This window comes from Cetorhinus maximus, chromosome 26, assembly GCF_964194155.1.
Source record: "Cetorhinus maximus chromosome 26, sCetMax3.hap1.1, whole genome shotgun sequence".
NCBI lineage: Eukaryota > Metazoa > Chordata > Chondrichthyes > Lamniformes > Cetorhinidae > Cetorhinus > Cetorhinus maximus.
The window spans coordinates 7033080-7051521 of NC_135904.1; the positions used below are offsets into that span (position 1 = coordinate 7033080).

General features: G+C 43.4%; 1 protein-coding gene across 13 annotated transcripts in view; it reads left to right on the forward strand.

Moving 5' to 3' along the window:
• LOC144668247 (A-kinase anchor protein 13-like) overlaps nucleotides 1-18442 on the forward strand; it is a 385814-nt gene that overhangs the window by 292282 nt on the left and 75090 nt on the right. For all 13 annotated transcript variants that reach the window (XM_078530039.1, XM_078530037.1, XM_078530033.1 and 10 more), the window contains 2 exons: nucleotides 2424-2460; nucleotides 3310-3445. In XM_078530039.1, coding sequence (XP_078386165.1) covers nucleotides 2424-2460; nucleotides 3310-3445 — 173 coding nt within the window. The remainder of the gene's footprint in view (nucleotides 1-2423; nucleotides 2461-3309; nucleotides 3446-18442) is intronic.

Here is an 18442-nt window from a genome sequence, read left to right on the forward strand (position 1 = left end):
TTTCCCATGATTACTTTCACACTGAGTTCCTCTTTCAGAGCAGTAGTCACTCCGAAAGAGGGAACACCAGACCCCATATCATTGGGTAGTTGATTCAGAGTGCTGAAACCTATTCCTGTCAAGAGTAATTCGATTTGCTCAGCATTGTTGTAATATAACTGGGGTGACCCTCCTCTGTCGGCAATAATACAAATTGTCAATGCTCTGGTGGTGAGTTGCTGAAAAGTAGAGCTTGGGGGAGGGACAAGACTTGGGACCCCGATAAGGTACCTTCAAATGTTGAACAGCTTGCTGGCTTTCAGAATGTAGGACCCCACATGAACAATGACAATTTGGGATTGTGTCTGCAGAGTTGACAAAGGTGAAGTACCTTTGGAAGAAGAAATTGGGTAGACATCATATCCTGCAAAATAACTCAGAATTTGGAAGGTCCTTCTCAATTCTGAGAGTCACATCTGAACTGCACAAACACTTCTCTGTTAAATTACATCTGCCATATATCTGTCCATTTCACCCATCTCAATTTGCTTCTGAAAAAAAGTCATGCTGACAGGGTTACATGAAGAGGGGTGGGAGGAGACTCATCTGAAACATAAACACCAACGTGGACCAGTCGCGCCGAATGACTTGTTTCTGTGCTGTAAATTCCATGTAACTGTGATGCCATTCGCAAAAACTATTGACGCTATCCTATTCCTGCTGAATTGGTAATTGCGTTTGGAAAGGGGTTGGGTGAGGATGGAGCGATTGCTTTCATTTCCACATTGTTTGCTCCAAGGCCGATATTTGAGTGTTTCCTGGATCTTTCCCCAAAAAAAAATCACAGCCAGCAGAGGTGTCCTCAAGTGACAGTCTGCCTCAGGACAGTATCAGAGGCTCAATACTTTCCTGGCTGGCAGATAGAGACCGGAAAGCGGTGTCAGCGACGTAAAAACAAAAAATGCAATGATGTCAGGACGGAAAATGTTTATTGATAAAGAGCAAATGAATTATAGTAATAGTAACCCAGAGTGGTAGAATTCATGAGGCATCCTATTCGGGATGTATGGTATTCCCAGCCATGTGCAGGCAGACATTATAGGCCTAGTGGGTTCACCTCTAGAACCCACTGCAACGCACAGACCTGTTTAAAAAAATAACACACAGTTGATGGAGAATCCAATTCAATTCCTTAGGCAGTTATTGATTATCTGCAGATAAACGGCCCTGCTCATCCTCTTCCCCCTTCCTCCTCCCTGCATCAAGACTTCCTGATTCACTTTGTCCTCTCCCACAGTATGTCTTCAGCACTGGGTTGCTCAGTAACGACACACAGTCTTTCTTCACCAGATGGCTGCTGATGATTTTTTTTGTTCCAGGAGTGGTCCAGTACAATTGTTTTTTTTTTAAAGCATGAATTATCAATTGACTCGGTAATTTAGGAAAATAAACAGCAACGAAGTGAAGGTCAAGAATGACTGGTGATCCACTCTTATACTATCTGACAGAATGGATATGTTTAGCCACAGGAACTTTATGTACGTCCAAGTTTTATGTTACTCCTAGATCAATGTTGTTTAATTCAAATTATCTGGTAATTCAATTTTAAGCACTCAATTCCCATTCTTTGTTATTTACATTGCTTAATTCAAATTAATGTGAGTAATTAAATGTTTAGGGACAAATACGGACAATAGCCTGCGATGCTGACAAAGCTGCAATAGACGAAGGACAGACAGAAAATGACTTTGAACTGTCAGCTCAGTGAACTATCGAAAGAGAAAGGACTAACACTTCAGTGTATTTCCTGCTGTTCCACCCACTCCCCCTCGCCCCTAAACCCAACGCCCTCATCCCTATGTGTAGCTTCTAAATAAAATTGTAATTATAAGTAGTGTGTTGCACGTGGGAAATCAAGACTGTGTGGTCTTCAGGTTTTTAGCAGGTAGGGCATCATTGAGCCGGGGCACATGTATAAAGCAAATATCCTCTAAATGTGTCACACTGTGATCACCAAGTGGAGGTGCACTGATTTAAGCTTTTTAACAATTAGAAATATTGCGTACTGCTGTGACACACTCTGCTCTAAAGAAAGTGCGCATTTGTAAATCTCGTTCTGATTTTCTTTCCAGATTTGTTTGTCTTAAATGCTTACAGAACTCACTTGGAAAGAACCTGTACTGAAATGATCGTCAGCTAATTTCTTTGAATGCAGCTATGCCCAGTGTTTAATAGTTCAATCACTTTATTGTACCTCCGTAATCTGTGTAAACCATGCCTGTTACAGTAACTGTGGGTGTAACCACTGAGTGTGTGCACAAACATTGGGACAGACCTGTCTCTCTCATCTCTCTCTGTCATTTTTGAGTCCTGACAATCAGCAAATTTCAGCACTTTCCCTTTTCCTTTTTTTTTTACTAATTTTAATTTCTCTTTACCCCTAGGTTTAAGATCATCCACCAGTAACTCTCTTGGCCCAAGGTAAGTGACTCAAATTCAATGTTAGTAAGTAAGACTTAGTTTTTTTTTTAAAGTAATTTATTTGGGCTGGATACAGGCTCAAATCCCAGCAATTCTTTTCTTCTTCTTCCATCCTACATGTGCCGACGTTTGTCGAGCATTCTTCATGTGTGAACTTAAGTGTATAAAGAGAGGAAAAGTCAATCAAGAATATATACTGTCATATCATAGAATCATTACACCTCAGAAGGAGGCCATGAATGTCCCACCGTTTCCATGCTAGCTCTCTGTGGCTAGCTCTAAACTTACTCCCCTGCCGTTTCCCTGTAACCTTGCAAATCTTTTCTCTTCAGATAATTATCTTATCCCCTTTTGAAAGCCATGATTGAATCTGCTTCCACCAACTCCCAATCAACTCAACTCCATTCAGCAGACTCACTCTGTCATGTGTACGTACATTTTCCAGCAGGGAACTCTGGTTATCACTATAGAATGCTGGCTTCTTATGCCCTTGCCCAACTGAGGGCATTGAAACCAGTTGTCGTGCCTCCAGCTCTTCTGCCATCTCACCTGATTCATCTCAGATGGAAATTGGACCTGGCACCTTCCAGTTTGAATGCTCAGTAGCTCATGCCAACTTCGTCTGGCATTGCCTTAAAGCGGCTACTTCCCTCTTTCCTCCTCAGGCCCCCCCAAACCCCACATGCAAATGATCCACTGTTTGTTGCTCATGACTAGTTTGCATATCTCTTGCACCTTGCAGTTATTCTTTTACTTGTCCATTAAACAGTACTGAAACCCCTAAGTGAAAGTTTCAAATACAAAACATAAACCATATTTTAAACAGTTGTTTTTGCTTGATTTGCACAGCATTTCAGAAGAGGATAATAGCCAAGTGCCACCAAGTCCAACACGGAAGGATTTGGAAGGGAAAGGCAGCACTAAAGTGTCTCGAACTTTCAGCTACCTCAAAAACAAAATGTCAAGTGGGAAACACAAGAACAAAGTACGTACTGATGAAGTGTCTAAATTCACCGGCCATTTTGTCTTGTCCATGCGTCAATTACAGGTCAGATGATAGTGTTCCTCTGAGAATTTTCTTCCTAACGTTTCCTGGTGTAGTGCCCCTCCGCCCCCCCCTACCATGTAGGACAGCCCCGACTACTACTCAGTGAAGCTGCTGAGATCTGTGGAGGTTATGAAATGGGAAAAGAGTTTTTTTTTTTCAATTCTTGTTTGTTTTTTGGATGTGGGTATCGTTGACAAGGCCCCATTAATTGCCCTGAGAAAGTGGTGTTTGGTGTTCTCGGCTGTTACATCCATATAGTGAGAGTGCTCTCTTAACAGTGGCAGGATATTGACACAGAACAAATAAAGAAACTACATTGTGTCCAGGTCAGGATAATATGTGATTTGGTAGAGAACATGGAAGTGTTAGTGTTCCCATAAGATTGCTGTTCTTGTCTGTCAGTGGTAGCGATCACACGGAAGGAAGGTGCAGTTGAAGAAATGAGAAGCCTTTGGTATTGAATTTGTGATACCAAATGTGTTATTAGGGTTCAATTTTTCTTTACTCCCTAGAATCTTGAATACCTGAGCCCTTGTGTTGTGTTGCATTGTGGGTGGGGACATAGAAACATAAGTAGGCCATTCAGCTCATCGAGCCTCCTCCACCATTCAGTTAGATCATAGCAGATCATTTACCTCAAAACCAATTTCCTGCGCTATCTCCATATCCCTTGATGTCATTAGTCTCTGGAAATCTATCGATTTAATGCCTGGAGCTCTTGCTTGCCTCAAAACTTGAAGCTGCTCATTCGATGGTGGGATGGCACTCCGCTGGACTGGTGTTGGTGAGATGGCAGGGCCAGTGCTAAAATCCTGGCATGAACCCAAATACAAGAGTGAAATTGACAGCTTCAGGTGGACAACAAACAGGATCTTCCAGATAACAGCAAAATACTGCGGATGCTGGAAATCTGAAATAAAAACAGAAAATGCTGGAAAAGCCCAGCAGGTCTGACAGCATTTGCGGAGAGAGGAACAGAATTAACGTTTCGAGTCCGTATGACTCTTCTGCAGACCTAAAGAGAAGTAGAAATGTGATGGAATTTATACTGTTTAAGGGGGGTGGAGCAGTGAAGCTGGATGGAAGGTCAGCGATAGGTGGGGGCTAAGGAGAGATTGACAAAGGTATCATGGACACGAGACAAAGGGAGTGTTAATGGTAGTGGTAAGGGCTAAAGAAGGTGCTGAGAGTGGGATAAAGGTAGGAAAGCAGAATGTGTGAATAGCAGAACAAGGGTCAAGGCTCTCTGAAAGAACAAAATGGAACGAGTAACAGATGACTACAAGGGGCTGCATCTTACCTATGTCGGGTGGGCTGGGTGGGGGCGGGCGCAGAGCCGATCGCTGCTAGAGATGCGTGCGAAAGAGCGCAGTTGATAGTAAAACTTTTTAATAAAGGAGGAAAAAAATTATTTAAGCATGTTCCATCTCACGTTTGTGAATTGTGCAAAGTTTAAATCATTATTTTATAAAACCTTCAGGAAACCTCGTCCCGCACGTGGATGAGGTTTCCTTAAAAACGCAAAGGCCGCTTGGGCTCTTCGCCCGCCCCCCGCCAACCTTAAGGCTAGACAGGCAGCTTTGCTAACAACTTTAATTGGTTTTTTAATGACCTTAATAGGCCGTTGACAGTTCGGCGGGTGCGCAGCCGCCTCTGGCACGCGCCTGCTGAATGAAATATCTAAATGACGCGCGCTGACGTCGGGGACGCATGGCCAATGTCATCGCATGTCATTTTGCATGTTGGCGTGTTGGGCCCGTCCCCACACGCCGATGGCAATATTCTGGCCAGGGTTCCTGAGCCTTGTAGTGGTGCTTGGGGTGGAGAATAGGTCTGTATGATGCAAACGTCCTGCACCAGAATTGCAAAGCAGTTTGAAGTGTTGGTAGTTCACAAAGTGCTATTTGTTATGGGTATGAATAACCCGTGTGCAACCCGACAAGAAGTAGATCATGTTACAAGTAACCGAGATCTATGTTTCCAGGATTTACTATTTAACTTTTAACAATTGCTTTTATGCATGTGCAGTAGGTTATGTATATCAGTCACACCATAAAAGCTATTTTTTTATTATTCTACTATTTAAAAAAACAAAATATTTGTTTCACAATATAAAAACACAAACAAAACAAATTTCTTCAAATTCTTTGTTTATAAGGAGGGGAATATATCTATGCTTAGTAATTCACCATTTGCACTGGTGTAGTTTGCGGCTTAAGTAAGGGCAAGTTCTAAAATAAGTTCACCCGTTTATGATTTTGTTTCATCAACTTCCTTTCAAAAGAGAGCAAATAGGCTGCAAAAGTTATTCAAAGTTGTACTGGTCTGTGCCACGCCTATTCCAGGGTGGGATGGGTATCTTGTTTGATTTGCCCTGCAGATAAGAAATTGTCAACTGCTGCTGCCGAAACATTGACCGTGACCATGTCTGATCGGCCTCTGAGCTGCTGCACTGTTGTATTACGAGCATCATAGAATGAAACAGCACAGAAGGAGACCACTTGGCCTATCATGCCTCTGCTGGCTCTTTGGTAGAACTATTCAATTAATCCCATTTCCTTGCACTTTCCCCATAGGCCATTCATTTTTTTCCCCCCATCATGTGTTTATCCAATTCCCTTTAAATTTTTTTTTCATTGAATCTACTTCCATCACCCTTTCAGCTCCCAGAACTTGCTATGTTGTTAAAAAAAATAAGTTGTTTCCCCATGTCCTTTCCAGATCTTTTGGCAATCGCTTTAAATATGTGTCTTCTTGCCACTGACCCTCCTGCCACTGGAAACACTCTCTTACTTCTTATCAAAGCAGTGAATGATTTTGAACATCCCTATCCCTATCCCTTCTCTCAGCCTTCTCTGTTTTAAGGAGAAGAACCCCAGTTTGTCCAGCCTCTCGAGTTAAATAAAATCCCTCATCCCTGGTACCATTCTAATAAATCTCCTCCACTCCCTTGACATCCTTCCTAAGGTGTGGTGCCCAGTCTTGAATACAATACTCCAACAATACGCCTAACCAGTATTTTATGAAGGTTAGCATAACTTCTTTTCTTTTATACTCTATCTCTCTATTAATAACCATAATCCCATGCATATTTTTAACAACCATCTCAATTTGTCTTGCTACCTTCAAAGATTTGTGTACATACGTCCCCAAGTCCTTCTGTTCCTGCATTCCCCTTAATTGCACCATTTAGTTATATTGACTTTTCTCATTCTTCCTACCAAAAATAATTCCATTACATAGAATTTGAGTTGTTGGTGTTCCACATGGCAATTGCTGCAGTAGGAAAAAAATGGTGGATTGCTATCTGCTGTGAACCTGTATTGGAAGCTATTTTCTGAGATGCATTTCCCCATGTGAACACAAGTACAGTTTAAAAAGCATGTGTGCCAAAGAGCAAAAACTTCAGGCAGATTTGGATATATTAGTGAAAGGGGCAGAGATGTGGCAGATGCAATTTAATATGAATATGTGTGAGGTAATAGATTTTAGGAGAAATGGGAATGTATACCAAAAAACTTGGCAAGGTATGGATCAGCAGAGAGCTTGGGGTTCAAATACATCATTTCCTGAAGGTTAAAGTGCAGATAGACGATGTCATAAAAAGGGCAAGTAACTGCTTGGATTTAATAAATAGGGGCATAGAGTAAAGAGACAAAGAAATAATGAAAATATATGCAAAGCATTAATTGGGTCATAGTAAGTGTGTGTTGGAGTGTGTGTGTACATGTGTTTGAAGACTTCAGGTACTTGGACTAAATCCTCTGGACTAAGAGGAGAAGAAAAAACATTAAATTTTGAATTTAAAATTGCCACAGAGAGAGGTTAGGAGAAATATCTGTCCACAGAGGGTTGTTCGACGTGGGATGATTTGCCACAGGCAATGCTTGAGGCAGAGAATGCAGTATTTTTAAAGGGAACTTAATTGAATATTTAAATTGAAGGAAGATCCAAGGCCAGGGAGAAGAGAACAGAGCAGTGGAATGAGTTTTGCATTGCTCTTGGAAAGGGCTGAGGTAGGCTGAATGATCATCTTCTGTGCTGTATATCTCTGTGGTTATCTAGACTGCTGTTCAGGGCTGTTATTCAGCTGTAGGCCTTTTTTAAAAAGGTCAGCGTTTTCTAGACACTCTCCTTTGGAAGCTTTTCTGGGTTTTATAAATTGGCATCTTGTGGATTGTAGATTATTAGCACAGAGCTGATGTCATCTGAAGTGACATGCATTCGTAAGTTTGTGAACTTGTTGGATTTTCACAGTTCTGTGCAGCTTGCAAGTCCAACTGAGTTCTAACAAACTAGACATCCTGTCAGTGGTGGTAGAAGGTGTAAATGTGCACTAAGGCTTCCAGGGGACATTGTAAACCATGAGTGTGAGGTTTGGTGTCTCGCCATCATCTGGATACTTCGCATATGTCATTTCCTGGACACGTGAAAAGAGTTACAGAATATTCACTGTAGCTGTACCATTTCAGGAAATAGTCCAGCTGGTAATCTGATGAACTATTCCTCACCCCCATAACCCCCCCACCCCCCTCCCCCAATACGCCCTCAATTTTCTTCCCTGTTCCCCTGACAACACTCAATCAGAGTGGGGTACAATTCAATCTGTGCCTGCACACCTGCAGTTTTTCACACAGACACCACTATTGATTTGTGAGCCTAGATTGAGTGTCAGCAAGCAATTTGACTGCCATGGGCTTCACATTAGGATCCAGTAATTGTCCTTGCATCATAGCCATACACCTGCACTTCCACCAGGAATTACTGGCCCGGTTGATTGGTCCACATCCACAATTCATTCCCTCCACCGACGCACAGAGGCAGCAGTGTGTACCATCTACAAGATGCACTGCAGGGATTCATCAAGGCTCCTGAGACAGCACCTTCCAAACACACGACTACTACCATCTAGAAGGACAAGAGTAGCAGATAGATGGGAACACCACCACCTGGAAGGTCCCCTCCAAGTCACTCACTATCCTGACTTGGAAATATATTGCCGCTCCTTCACTTGCTGGGTCAAAATCCTGGAACTCCCTTCCTAAGAGCACTGTGGGTGTACCTACACCACATGGACTGCAGTGGTTCAAGAAAGCAGCTCACCACCACCTTCTCAAGGGCAATTAGGGATGGGCAATAAATGCTGGCCTAGCCAGCGAAGCTCACATCCCTTGAATGAATGAAAAGAAACCTGAATCAGAAATTCACAGATCACATCCCAATTCAGGGACTGGGGGTCTAGACAAATACTTCAGTGCAGTATTGACAGGGAGCTGCATTGCTGGAAGATATTGTCTTTCAAATAAGACATTAAACTGAGGCTCCATCTGTCTTCTTGTCCAGTTGGACATGCAGTTTCCAATGGCACTATTTGAAAAAGAATTTCTGGAATTCTCCCAGAGCCTTGACCAAAAGATGAAAATTGTATCCCGCTTAGTCCTCAACCAGCACCACCAAAGCAAATTAACTGGCCATTAATACTATTGCTATTTAAGGGAGCTTGCTTTCATAAAGTCATTACGACACAGAAGGAAGCGATTCAGCCCATCAAGTCCATGTCAGCTCTGTAGGGCAATTCAGTCAGTTCCATTCCCCCACCCGACCCCTGTAGCTCTGCAACTTTATTTCATTCAACTTCCCATCCAATTTCCTTTTGAAATCATTTTTGCTTCCACCACCTTCCTAGGCAGCGAGTTCCAGGTCACTATCACTTGCTGTGTAAAACAGGTCCCTCCTCAGATCCCACCGCATCTCTTGCCCAAAACTTTAAATTTCTATCCCTTAGTTCCTATACCATAAGCTAATGGAAACAGCTTTTCTTTGTCTATCTGCTCTGTACATATGGTTTCTCCATTTGCCTACAAGCCAAGTCATTGCACTTCAAGATAATTCATTGGTAGGAAAGCGCTTTAGAAATGGCATGACAATGTGAAAGGTGCTCTTCTTCTGCTGCACCACAACTATACAACTGCAATTGTCTTGGGTAATGAGCCTCGTCTGTACCATTGTACAGGAATAGCAAGCAGACACTGCTTTAATGGAGAAGAGGGAAAATTGAAAGCAAAGTAAAGCAAATCTTGGTCATGTCCGTGTATGCTATCCTGGCTAGCCTCCCATGTCACATAAACCTTAAATTTGAGCAAACCTCACTCACTTACTTACTTTTCCAGAACCGCTTTATCCAATTCAGGGAGTCAGAGCCTATCCCGACAGGCAGTGAGTGCTAGGCAGGGTACACCCAGGATGGGATGCCACACACTCACGCATGCACACACACTAAGGGGCAATTAAACTGTAGCCAATCCACCTAACCAGCATGCCTTTGGACAGTGGGAGGAAACCAGAGCACCCAGTGGAAACCCACATAGACATGGGGAGAACATGCAAACTCCACACAGACAGATGCCCAAGGTCAGAATTGAACCTGGGCCCTTGGCGCTGTGAGGCAGCAATGCTAAACCACTACGCCACTGTGCCGCCCACGATCCAAATCTCTGCCACCAGTAATCACAGAATCACAGTGCAGAAGAGGCCCTTTGGCCCATCGAGTCTGCACCGACACGTGAGAAACACCTGACCTACCTACCTAATCCCATTTACCAGCACTTGGCCCATAGCCTTGAATGTTAAGACGTGCCAAGTGCTCATCCAGGGTACTTTTTAAAGGATGTGAGGCAACCCTCCTCCACCACCCTCCCAGGCAGCGCATTTCAGACCGTCACCACCCTCTGGGTAAAAAAGTTTTTCCTCACATCCCCACCCCCTAAACCTCCTGCCCCTCACCTTGAACTTATGCCCCCTTGTGACTGACCCTTCAACTAAGGGGAACAGCTGCTCCCTATCCACCCTGTTCATGCTCCTCAATCTTGGACATCTCAACCAAGTCGCCCCTCAGTCTTCTCTGCTCCAACGAAAACAACCCAAGTCTATCCAACCTCTCTTCATAACTTAAATATTTCATCCCAGGCAACATCCTGGTGAATCTCCTCTGCACCCCCTCCAGTACAACACATTCTTCCAATAATGTAGCAACCAGAACTGCACATAGTACTCCAGCTGTAGCCTCACTAAGGTTCTATACAACTCCAACATGACCTCCCTACTTTTGTAATCTATGCCTCGATTGATAAAGGCAAGTAACCCATATGCCTTTTTCACCACCCCACTAACATGCCCCTCTGCCTTCAGAGATCTATGGACACACATGCCAAGGTCCCTTTGTTCCTCAGAACTTCCTAGTGTCATGCCATTCATTGAGTACTTCCTTGTCAATTTACTCCTTCCAAAGTGTATCATCTCACACTTTTCAGGGTGAAATTCCACCTGCCACTTATCTGCCTATTTGATCATCCTGTCTATATCTTCCTGTAGCCCAAGATACTCAACCTCACTGTTAACCACCCGGCCAATCTTTGTGTCATCCGCAAACTTACTAATCCTACCCCCAACATAGTCATCTATGACGTTCATGTAAATGACAAATAATAGGGGACTGGGCACAGATCCCTGTGGTACGCTACTGGACACTGGCTTCCAGTCACTAAAGCATCCTTCTGTCATCACCCTCTGCCTCCTACAACTAAGCCAATTTTGAATCCACCTTATCAAATTACCCTGTATCCCATGTGCATTTGCCTTCCTTATAAGTCTCCCACGTGGGACCTTGTCAAAGGCTTTGCTGAAATCCATATAAACTACATCGACTACACTACCCTCATCTACACACCTGGTCACCTCCTCAAAAAATTCAGTCAAATTTGTTAAGCATGACCTCCCTCTGACAAAGCCATGCTGACTATCCCTGATCAAACCTTGCCTCTCCAAGCGGAGATAGATACTCTCCTTCAGAACTTTCTCCAATAGTTTCCCTACCACTGACGTGAGATTCACTGGCCTGTAGTTCCCTGGCTTATCTCTACAACCCTTCTTAAATAGCAGAACCACATTAGCTGTTCTCCAGTCCTCTGGCACCTCCCCTGCTGACTATCTGGAGGTCTATAATAAACACCTAACAATGTGGCTGCCCCTTTTTTATTCCTAAGCTCTACCCACAAAGCTTCAGTTGGTGCCCCCTCCAAGATGATATCTCTCCTTACTGCAGTAACAGACTCCTTAACTAATAATGCAACGCCACTTCCTCATTTACCCCCTCCCCCATCTCGCCTGAAGATTCCATATTCCGGAATGTTGAGCTGCCAATCCTGCCCTTCCCTCAAACATGTCTCAGTGATGGCTATTATATCACAATTCCACGTGTTAATCCTCACCCTTAACTCATCCGTTTTACCTGTAATACTCCTGGTATTAAAGTAGAGGCCATCCAGCCTTGCCTTACTCCCTTGAAACTTAATGCAGCTGTACTCCCTCTGACTTGATTGTTTTACTGTATTATGATGTGTCCCTATTCTGCTAACATTCTGTGTCCTCTCCCCCTGCCGAATTAGTTTAAACTCCTCCCAACAGCACTAGCAAACCCGCCCAAAAGGATGTTAGTCCTGCTCTGGTTCAGATGTAGACCGTCCCGCTTGTACAGGTCCCACCTTCCCCAGAAACGGTCCCAGTGATCCAGGAATCTAAAACCCTCCCTCCTGCACCAACTCTTAAGCCACATATTCATCTGCGCTATTCTCCTATTTCTGTGCTCGCTAGCACATGGCACTGGGAGTAATCCAGAGATTACAACCCAAGAGGTCCTGCTTTTCAGTCTACTGCCTAACTCCCTGAATTCTTGATGCAAGACCTCATCCCTCTTTCTACCTATGTCATTGGTACCAACATGTACCATGACCTCTGCCTTATCACCCTCCCCTTTCAGGATGCCCTGCAGCCGTTCAGTGACATCCCGGACCCTGGCACCAGGGAGGCAACATACCATCCTGGAGTCACATTGACAGCCACAGTAGCACCTATCTGTTCCCCTGACTATAGAATCCCCTATTACTATTGCTCTTCCTCCCTTCCTCCCCTCCTGTACAGACAGGCTGCTTGTGGTGCCAGAAGCTTGGCTCTGTCCGCACTCCCTGGAGGAACCAGCGCCCTCATTAGCCTCCAAAATGGAATACTGATTTGCGAGCGGGACCCCAGGGGACTCCTGAACTACCTGCCTGTTTCTCTTGGACTGCCTGGTGGTCACCCATTCCCTTCCTTCCTCAAGTCCCTTCATCTTCGGTGTGACCACCTCTCTAAATGTGCTATCCACAATGCTCTCATACTCGCGGATTTAAGAAGTTGGATAGCAAGGAAAAAATGCAAAGAGCACCTCGTCCCCTATGCACCAAATTGCCAATACCCACTCTGGCTGTGCCCCACTCAGGATGAACTCTCTCTCTGTTTGTGTGCAAGTGCACTGTGTGCAAGTAATTTTAACTCCTACCATGTCCCCTTCACCCATCACCACTGTGCTCACTGACCCACATTGGCTCCTGCTCCAGTGAAGCTCCCATTTCAATATCCTGGTTTTCACATCACTGCATAGTCATGCCCGTCCCTATCTCTTTAACCTCCTTCAGCCCTACAACCCTCCCAGATCTCTCTGTTCCTCTATAGCTGGCCTCTTACGCATTCCCAATTTTCATCGTTCTGTCATTGGCAACCATATTTCAGCTACCTGGGGCCTAAGCTCTGAATTCCCTCCCTAAATCCTTCTGCCTCTCTACCTCTGTCTCCTGCTTTGGGATGATCCTTAAAGCCTACCTCTTTGCCAAGTTTTTAGTCATCTGCAATAATATCTCCTTATGCGGCTCCACATAAAATCTTGTTTAATAACGCTCCTGTAAAGCATCTATATAGTTGTTGCTATGTTAAAGATGCTATAAAAATGTAAGTTTTTGTTGTTGTGCCTCCAGGTAGATGGTTGTAGATTGGCACCAGTAGAGGGCCATGAAGAGGCCACGAAACAGTACATCCCCTCCCTAAGGCTAAAGCACCTAAGTGATTTGTGGATCCTTTGAAAGGAAGGATAACTTTAAATAATTGCCTGTCAAGTTGCGTTAAATAGCACTTTTAGCTAGACCAAGAAGTGCTATTCCCCAGTCACTATCTTCATGAACCAGGTTTAAAGCAAATAGGTAAATGACCACTAAAATGGTATTTAATAGAGTCACACTAACCGTTTCACACTAACCATAGCGCACAGAAAGTGAAACCCTCAAGAATTCAGTTGGAAGCAGTTAATTTTATTTGTCAAGCAGAAGTGTTGCTCAAAGTTTAGTTTTCTGTTTAATTTAGAAGAAGTAAATTTTGCAGTAATTTCTAAAATACGCGGGTGAGCCTTTGAGGCACCAAAAATGGTTTAGTTTAAAATGAAAGGGAGAGGAACTGTTCCTTTTCCCTAAGCTTAATGCTTCTAGACAACTTACTGACTATTGACCCTTTAAAGGCCAGCCTCCCCCTCTCCCGACCCCAACTTCCTCTGACTGTGTTGCACGTCACAGGCATGATGAGACAGTCAGACCATTTTCTTCTGTAACCAGCATGTGAAGAGCAGATTTCTCCTGAGCTGAGTTATGTCGTGGATTAGATTTTATATGCCGCAGTCGAGCCCATTTAAATTGGTAGGTAACGGGATGATTTGCAGCACAGGCGATCTTGTACTGTGTCGTGTTTGCTCGGGAGTCGAAAGCTTAAGTGTTCACGACTGTTAATATCTTCATGTTGGCTGGCTTTGCTTGGTTTCCTGTTTACAATCTGTTGTAATAGACTCCCATCTTCAGTCTCAGTGTCTAAGTTTTCAGTTTTTTTTAAAAAAGTAAATCTTTTGCACATGTTTTAGTTTCTGTTCCCTGTTAACGTATTTGAAACTGTAGCATTGTGTATATTAATATAGATTTATCTTTTATAGAAACAGACTAGCAGAAGGGCAAAAAGATTCTGATTTAATCTGCAGTTCGGTTGTGTTCCAGTAAAGACGAATTTCATTTTGTTTTACACTAAGTCCAAGAAGTTGGTGAAAACAAAAATATTCATAACATTAAATTGAATCCAAGTATTTATTTATGAAACAGCAGAGGCAGCTGTCTTGCATTAAGCATAAATTATAGTATAAAGCAAGCAATATATAGGATAATTAACAGGAAAGGGGGCCAGTTGGGATTCTTACTGTGCGCAGATAAATTATTGAGGCACGGGTCAGATTTAAAGCTGGAACTTGGTAGTGCTTTGTGAAGCACTCCGGTTTATAGAAGGAATTGGAGATCTTGAGCAAAGAGCAATGTTTATACGTTCATACAAACCTCAGAGCTTATCATTTAGTGATAAGGATGAGGTGTGTCATTATTTCCTGTGTTGTGCCTTTCTGTTAGAATAATCTATTACATTGGTGAGTTTTGGCTTTGCTTAGGTTTGGGTTCTGAGGGTTAAGACAGCACAGGATTAGGATTGTAAGAAAGGGATTATTGCTCATCCTGATTCAAAGCATTGCTACATCATCATCCTGAAACCATTTGCAGACGGAGCTCACTGGTGTGCAGATCACTCCCTAAGTACTTCCTCCTGTACTGCGCTCAGGGATGCGCCAACTGGCAATGGCCTGCTGGCTGGGTAAAACAGCTGAACGCCATGCCTCTGCCAACAAGCACCCAACTTTTTGTGTGTCCCACAGTTGGCCATTGGAGGCAGTGGAAGCATTGGGGTCGTTTCCGACAGAAACCAAGTAATCTGGATGCTGGAAAACTGAAGGAAAAAAACACAATGCTGGAAATATGCAGCAGATCTGGTAGCATCTGTGGAGAGAGAAACAATTAATGTTTCAGGCCTATGTCCATTGATCAGAACTTCTGACAAAAGGCCACAGACAAGAAATGTTAACTCTGTTTCTCTCTCTGCAGAGGCTTCCAGATCTGCTACGTATTTCCGGCACTTTCCTTGACTTCAGTTTTCCTTCCCTTTTGCTGGCTGGATTAAAACTGAGAATATAACTGGGAGTGGGACTTGCTCTTCAGCAGCAATTTCCCACCACCCCTTTCTTCACAAGGTTAATTGTGGATGGGGAAGGCCACTCAGCCCATCGTAGTTCATTGAGCCGGAAAGTCCCCCCATTACCATATCTATTTTAAAAAAATACAGGGTTTCTGCCTCCATTGGTTATGGCTAAACCGTCCATTGCAAGTTTTGATCACCATGTGTGACTTCAGATATCACTTCTAAAACTGCCTTTTATCAGTTTGAACCTGTGTCCTCATGAATACTCTTGGTTGTTTGTATCTATATAAGATTGCCTTATACACTATTCTATGTTTGTATCTATATAAGATTGCCTTATACACTATTCTATGCTTGGGGTCCCCTATTCCATTACAAAGAAGAGCATTCAACTCTCTAGACAAATTCTGCTGTTTTTTTTGTGACTGCTAACTTGTTACAACAAACATAGCTCCACTGTACCTCTGTTGACTTTGCAAATAAATACAGGAACAGCTTCCGTGGCACAGGGATAGGGAAGAGTTTTGTAAGACGCTTTGGAGATGTCGCAGCAGATGTTGCACAGCTAGGAAGGGGGAGGCGGTTGGTTGGCTGTAACCTTGGTTTAGTCTTCACTCAGTGTTGTGGTTACTTGTTATCTTTTTACCCTCTCTCATTTTGCTGCTTCTACGGGCACCTCCCTCCTTCACGGGAAAGCCTTGGCAATGGGTGCGGGTTATTCGACTGTGTGTCACATCCAATTTTGATTCTGTTGCAAGCTGCCATGTACTCATTCCAGCAGAAGCCACTGAATCGTGTTCGAGAATGGCATGCCTGCCTGGTTTTTTTTTTTCTTTATTATTTCTTCCCCTAATCCAGGAGGACTGCAGCATCACAGCTGCTGTACTGCATGAGACCAACTAACCCAGCACAGACCAAGGATTGGAACTGGAATTCTGCTAGCCTGTTTAGCTCAGTATCAGACAGTAGCCAACCACTGCTGTGTCCAGGGATTTAAAGATGAAGCAGAGATTTGAATGATGCTCTCTACATTTGTTTTCTGAGCTATCTGTCTTCAGAATTCAAAATAAATGACAAACTTTTGAATATCTCAGTTGTGGAGCAGCTTAGAATTTCTATGGAATTTCTAGTATAGTTAACATCCCAAAATGCTCCACAGAGGAGGATAGAGACCAAGCAGTCAGGAGAGGCAATTGAAAAGCGGGGTCAAATGAATTTTTAAAAAGGCTTTTAAAGTTGGGGAGAGAAATAACTTGGGAGGGAGTTGTGGAGAGTAGAATCAGCTCAGTTGGTTGTGTTGGGGCCAGGGATGCGGTACAGGTGGGGGTAAGTGGGTGGGGTGTAGTTAGGCTGTTCCATCAGAGACAGAGAAGGGAGGGTGGGGACATGTACAAGAAGCCAACATGATAACTTTTTTAACTTATTCTTTTGTGGGATGTGGGTGTCACTGGCAAGGCCAGCATTTGTTGCCCATCCCTAATTGCCCTTGAACTGATTGGCTTGCTAGAGCATTTCAGAGGGCAGTTCAGAGTCAACCACTTTGCTGTGGGTCTGGAATCACATGTAGGCCAGACCAGGTAAGAATGGCAGATTTTCTTCCCTAAAGGGTATTAGTGAACCAGATGGGGTTTTACAACAATCAATGATAGTTTTGTGTTCACCATTACTGAGACTAGCTTTTAATTCCAGGTTTTTATTAATTGAATTCAAATCCCACCAGCTGCCATGATGGGATTGCTGGTCTGGTGACATTCCCACTATGCCACCATCTCCCCCAACTCGAGCACAAGAGCTAGTCCTTGTGGTTGCTGGCATTTGCTGAGGTAGAGCGAGTGAAGAGATTTGTAATTGCGAATGAGGATTTTGAATTAAATACAAAAGGGAATGGACAGTAAACATCGTGCAGGATTTTACTCTGTATGTCAGACTGTTTCTATATCATCTGATGAGATTACTTTGCAATTTGGAGAACCCAACCATCAAACTATCATGTGAAAATCAGTCAGTTAAAGAGTGTATATTGAGGTTTACACCCCCTCGATTTCTGGCTTGTCATTTCCTTTCAAGCAGTGAGTCTTGATGACTACACTGGACAGGACCTGTTAAAGAGGCCCACGTATCAAGAATCTTGAAGTTGTAACGTGTTGGATTAAAGATTATATTGACGAAAGGCAATTCAACTCACTTTCTGAATCAGTAAATGCTCTGGGAAAATAACCTTTTGAAATGGTTAAAGCGGGAAGAACTCTGCTTACTTCTCTATGGTTGTCTCTTACTTCTGAGCCATCCTTTCAAAAGGCCTTAAGACTAAATCTTCATACTGAATTTTGCCCCTCTCGTGTGACCTTTGAGCTTTTAGAGCCAAGGTTCAGCATCATATGGCAACCACTCCTGATTTGCTTGGTTTAATTTCCCACATTGGTTGTGTGCCCAATTCTATGGACCCTGGCCTTTACCCAAGGGTTGCACTCTGTGATGTAGCGGTTATGCCCCCGGACTAATAATCTGGTTCCCTGAACTATTCCTCTGGAAATGGAGTTCAAATTCCACCAGGGCAGTTTGAGGGTTTGAATTCGGTTTACAAAAAATCTAGGTATCAGTAAAAGTTGCCATAGAAGTCCAAATGGTGGACTCATGTCCAGTAGGGACGGATATCTGCCATCCTTACCTGATCTGGCCTGTGAGTGATTCTAATTCTACCCCAATGTGGGTGACTCCTTAACTGCCCTCCTAAGCAGCGCAATAGGTCACCCAGTTGTGGCAACCAGAGATGCCAACCATGGCAACATCTTAAGAAGGATTTTTTTTTTTAAATGGAGATTTTAACTGGTTTGGCTACTTAAGTCTTGCTGGTAGGTGATTTTATGCCAAATATCCACAGAGATGAAAGTGACAGTTAATGCAGGTAGGGAATGCTGCTGCGAAGCATGTATCACAGGGACCAGAAATAAATTTCTACCATGGTGGAAAATGTAAAAATTGATTTTCCTTGTGTCACTGATGTTTCTCCTTTCT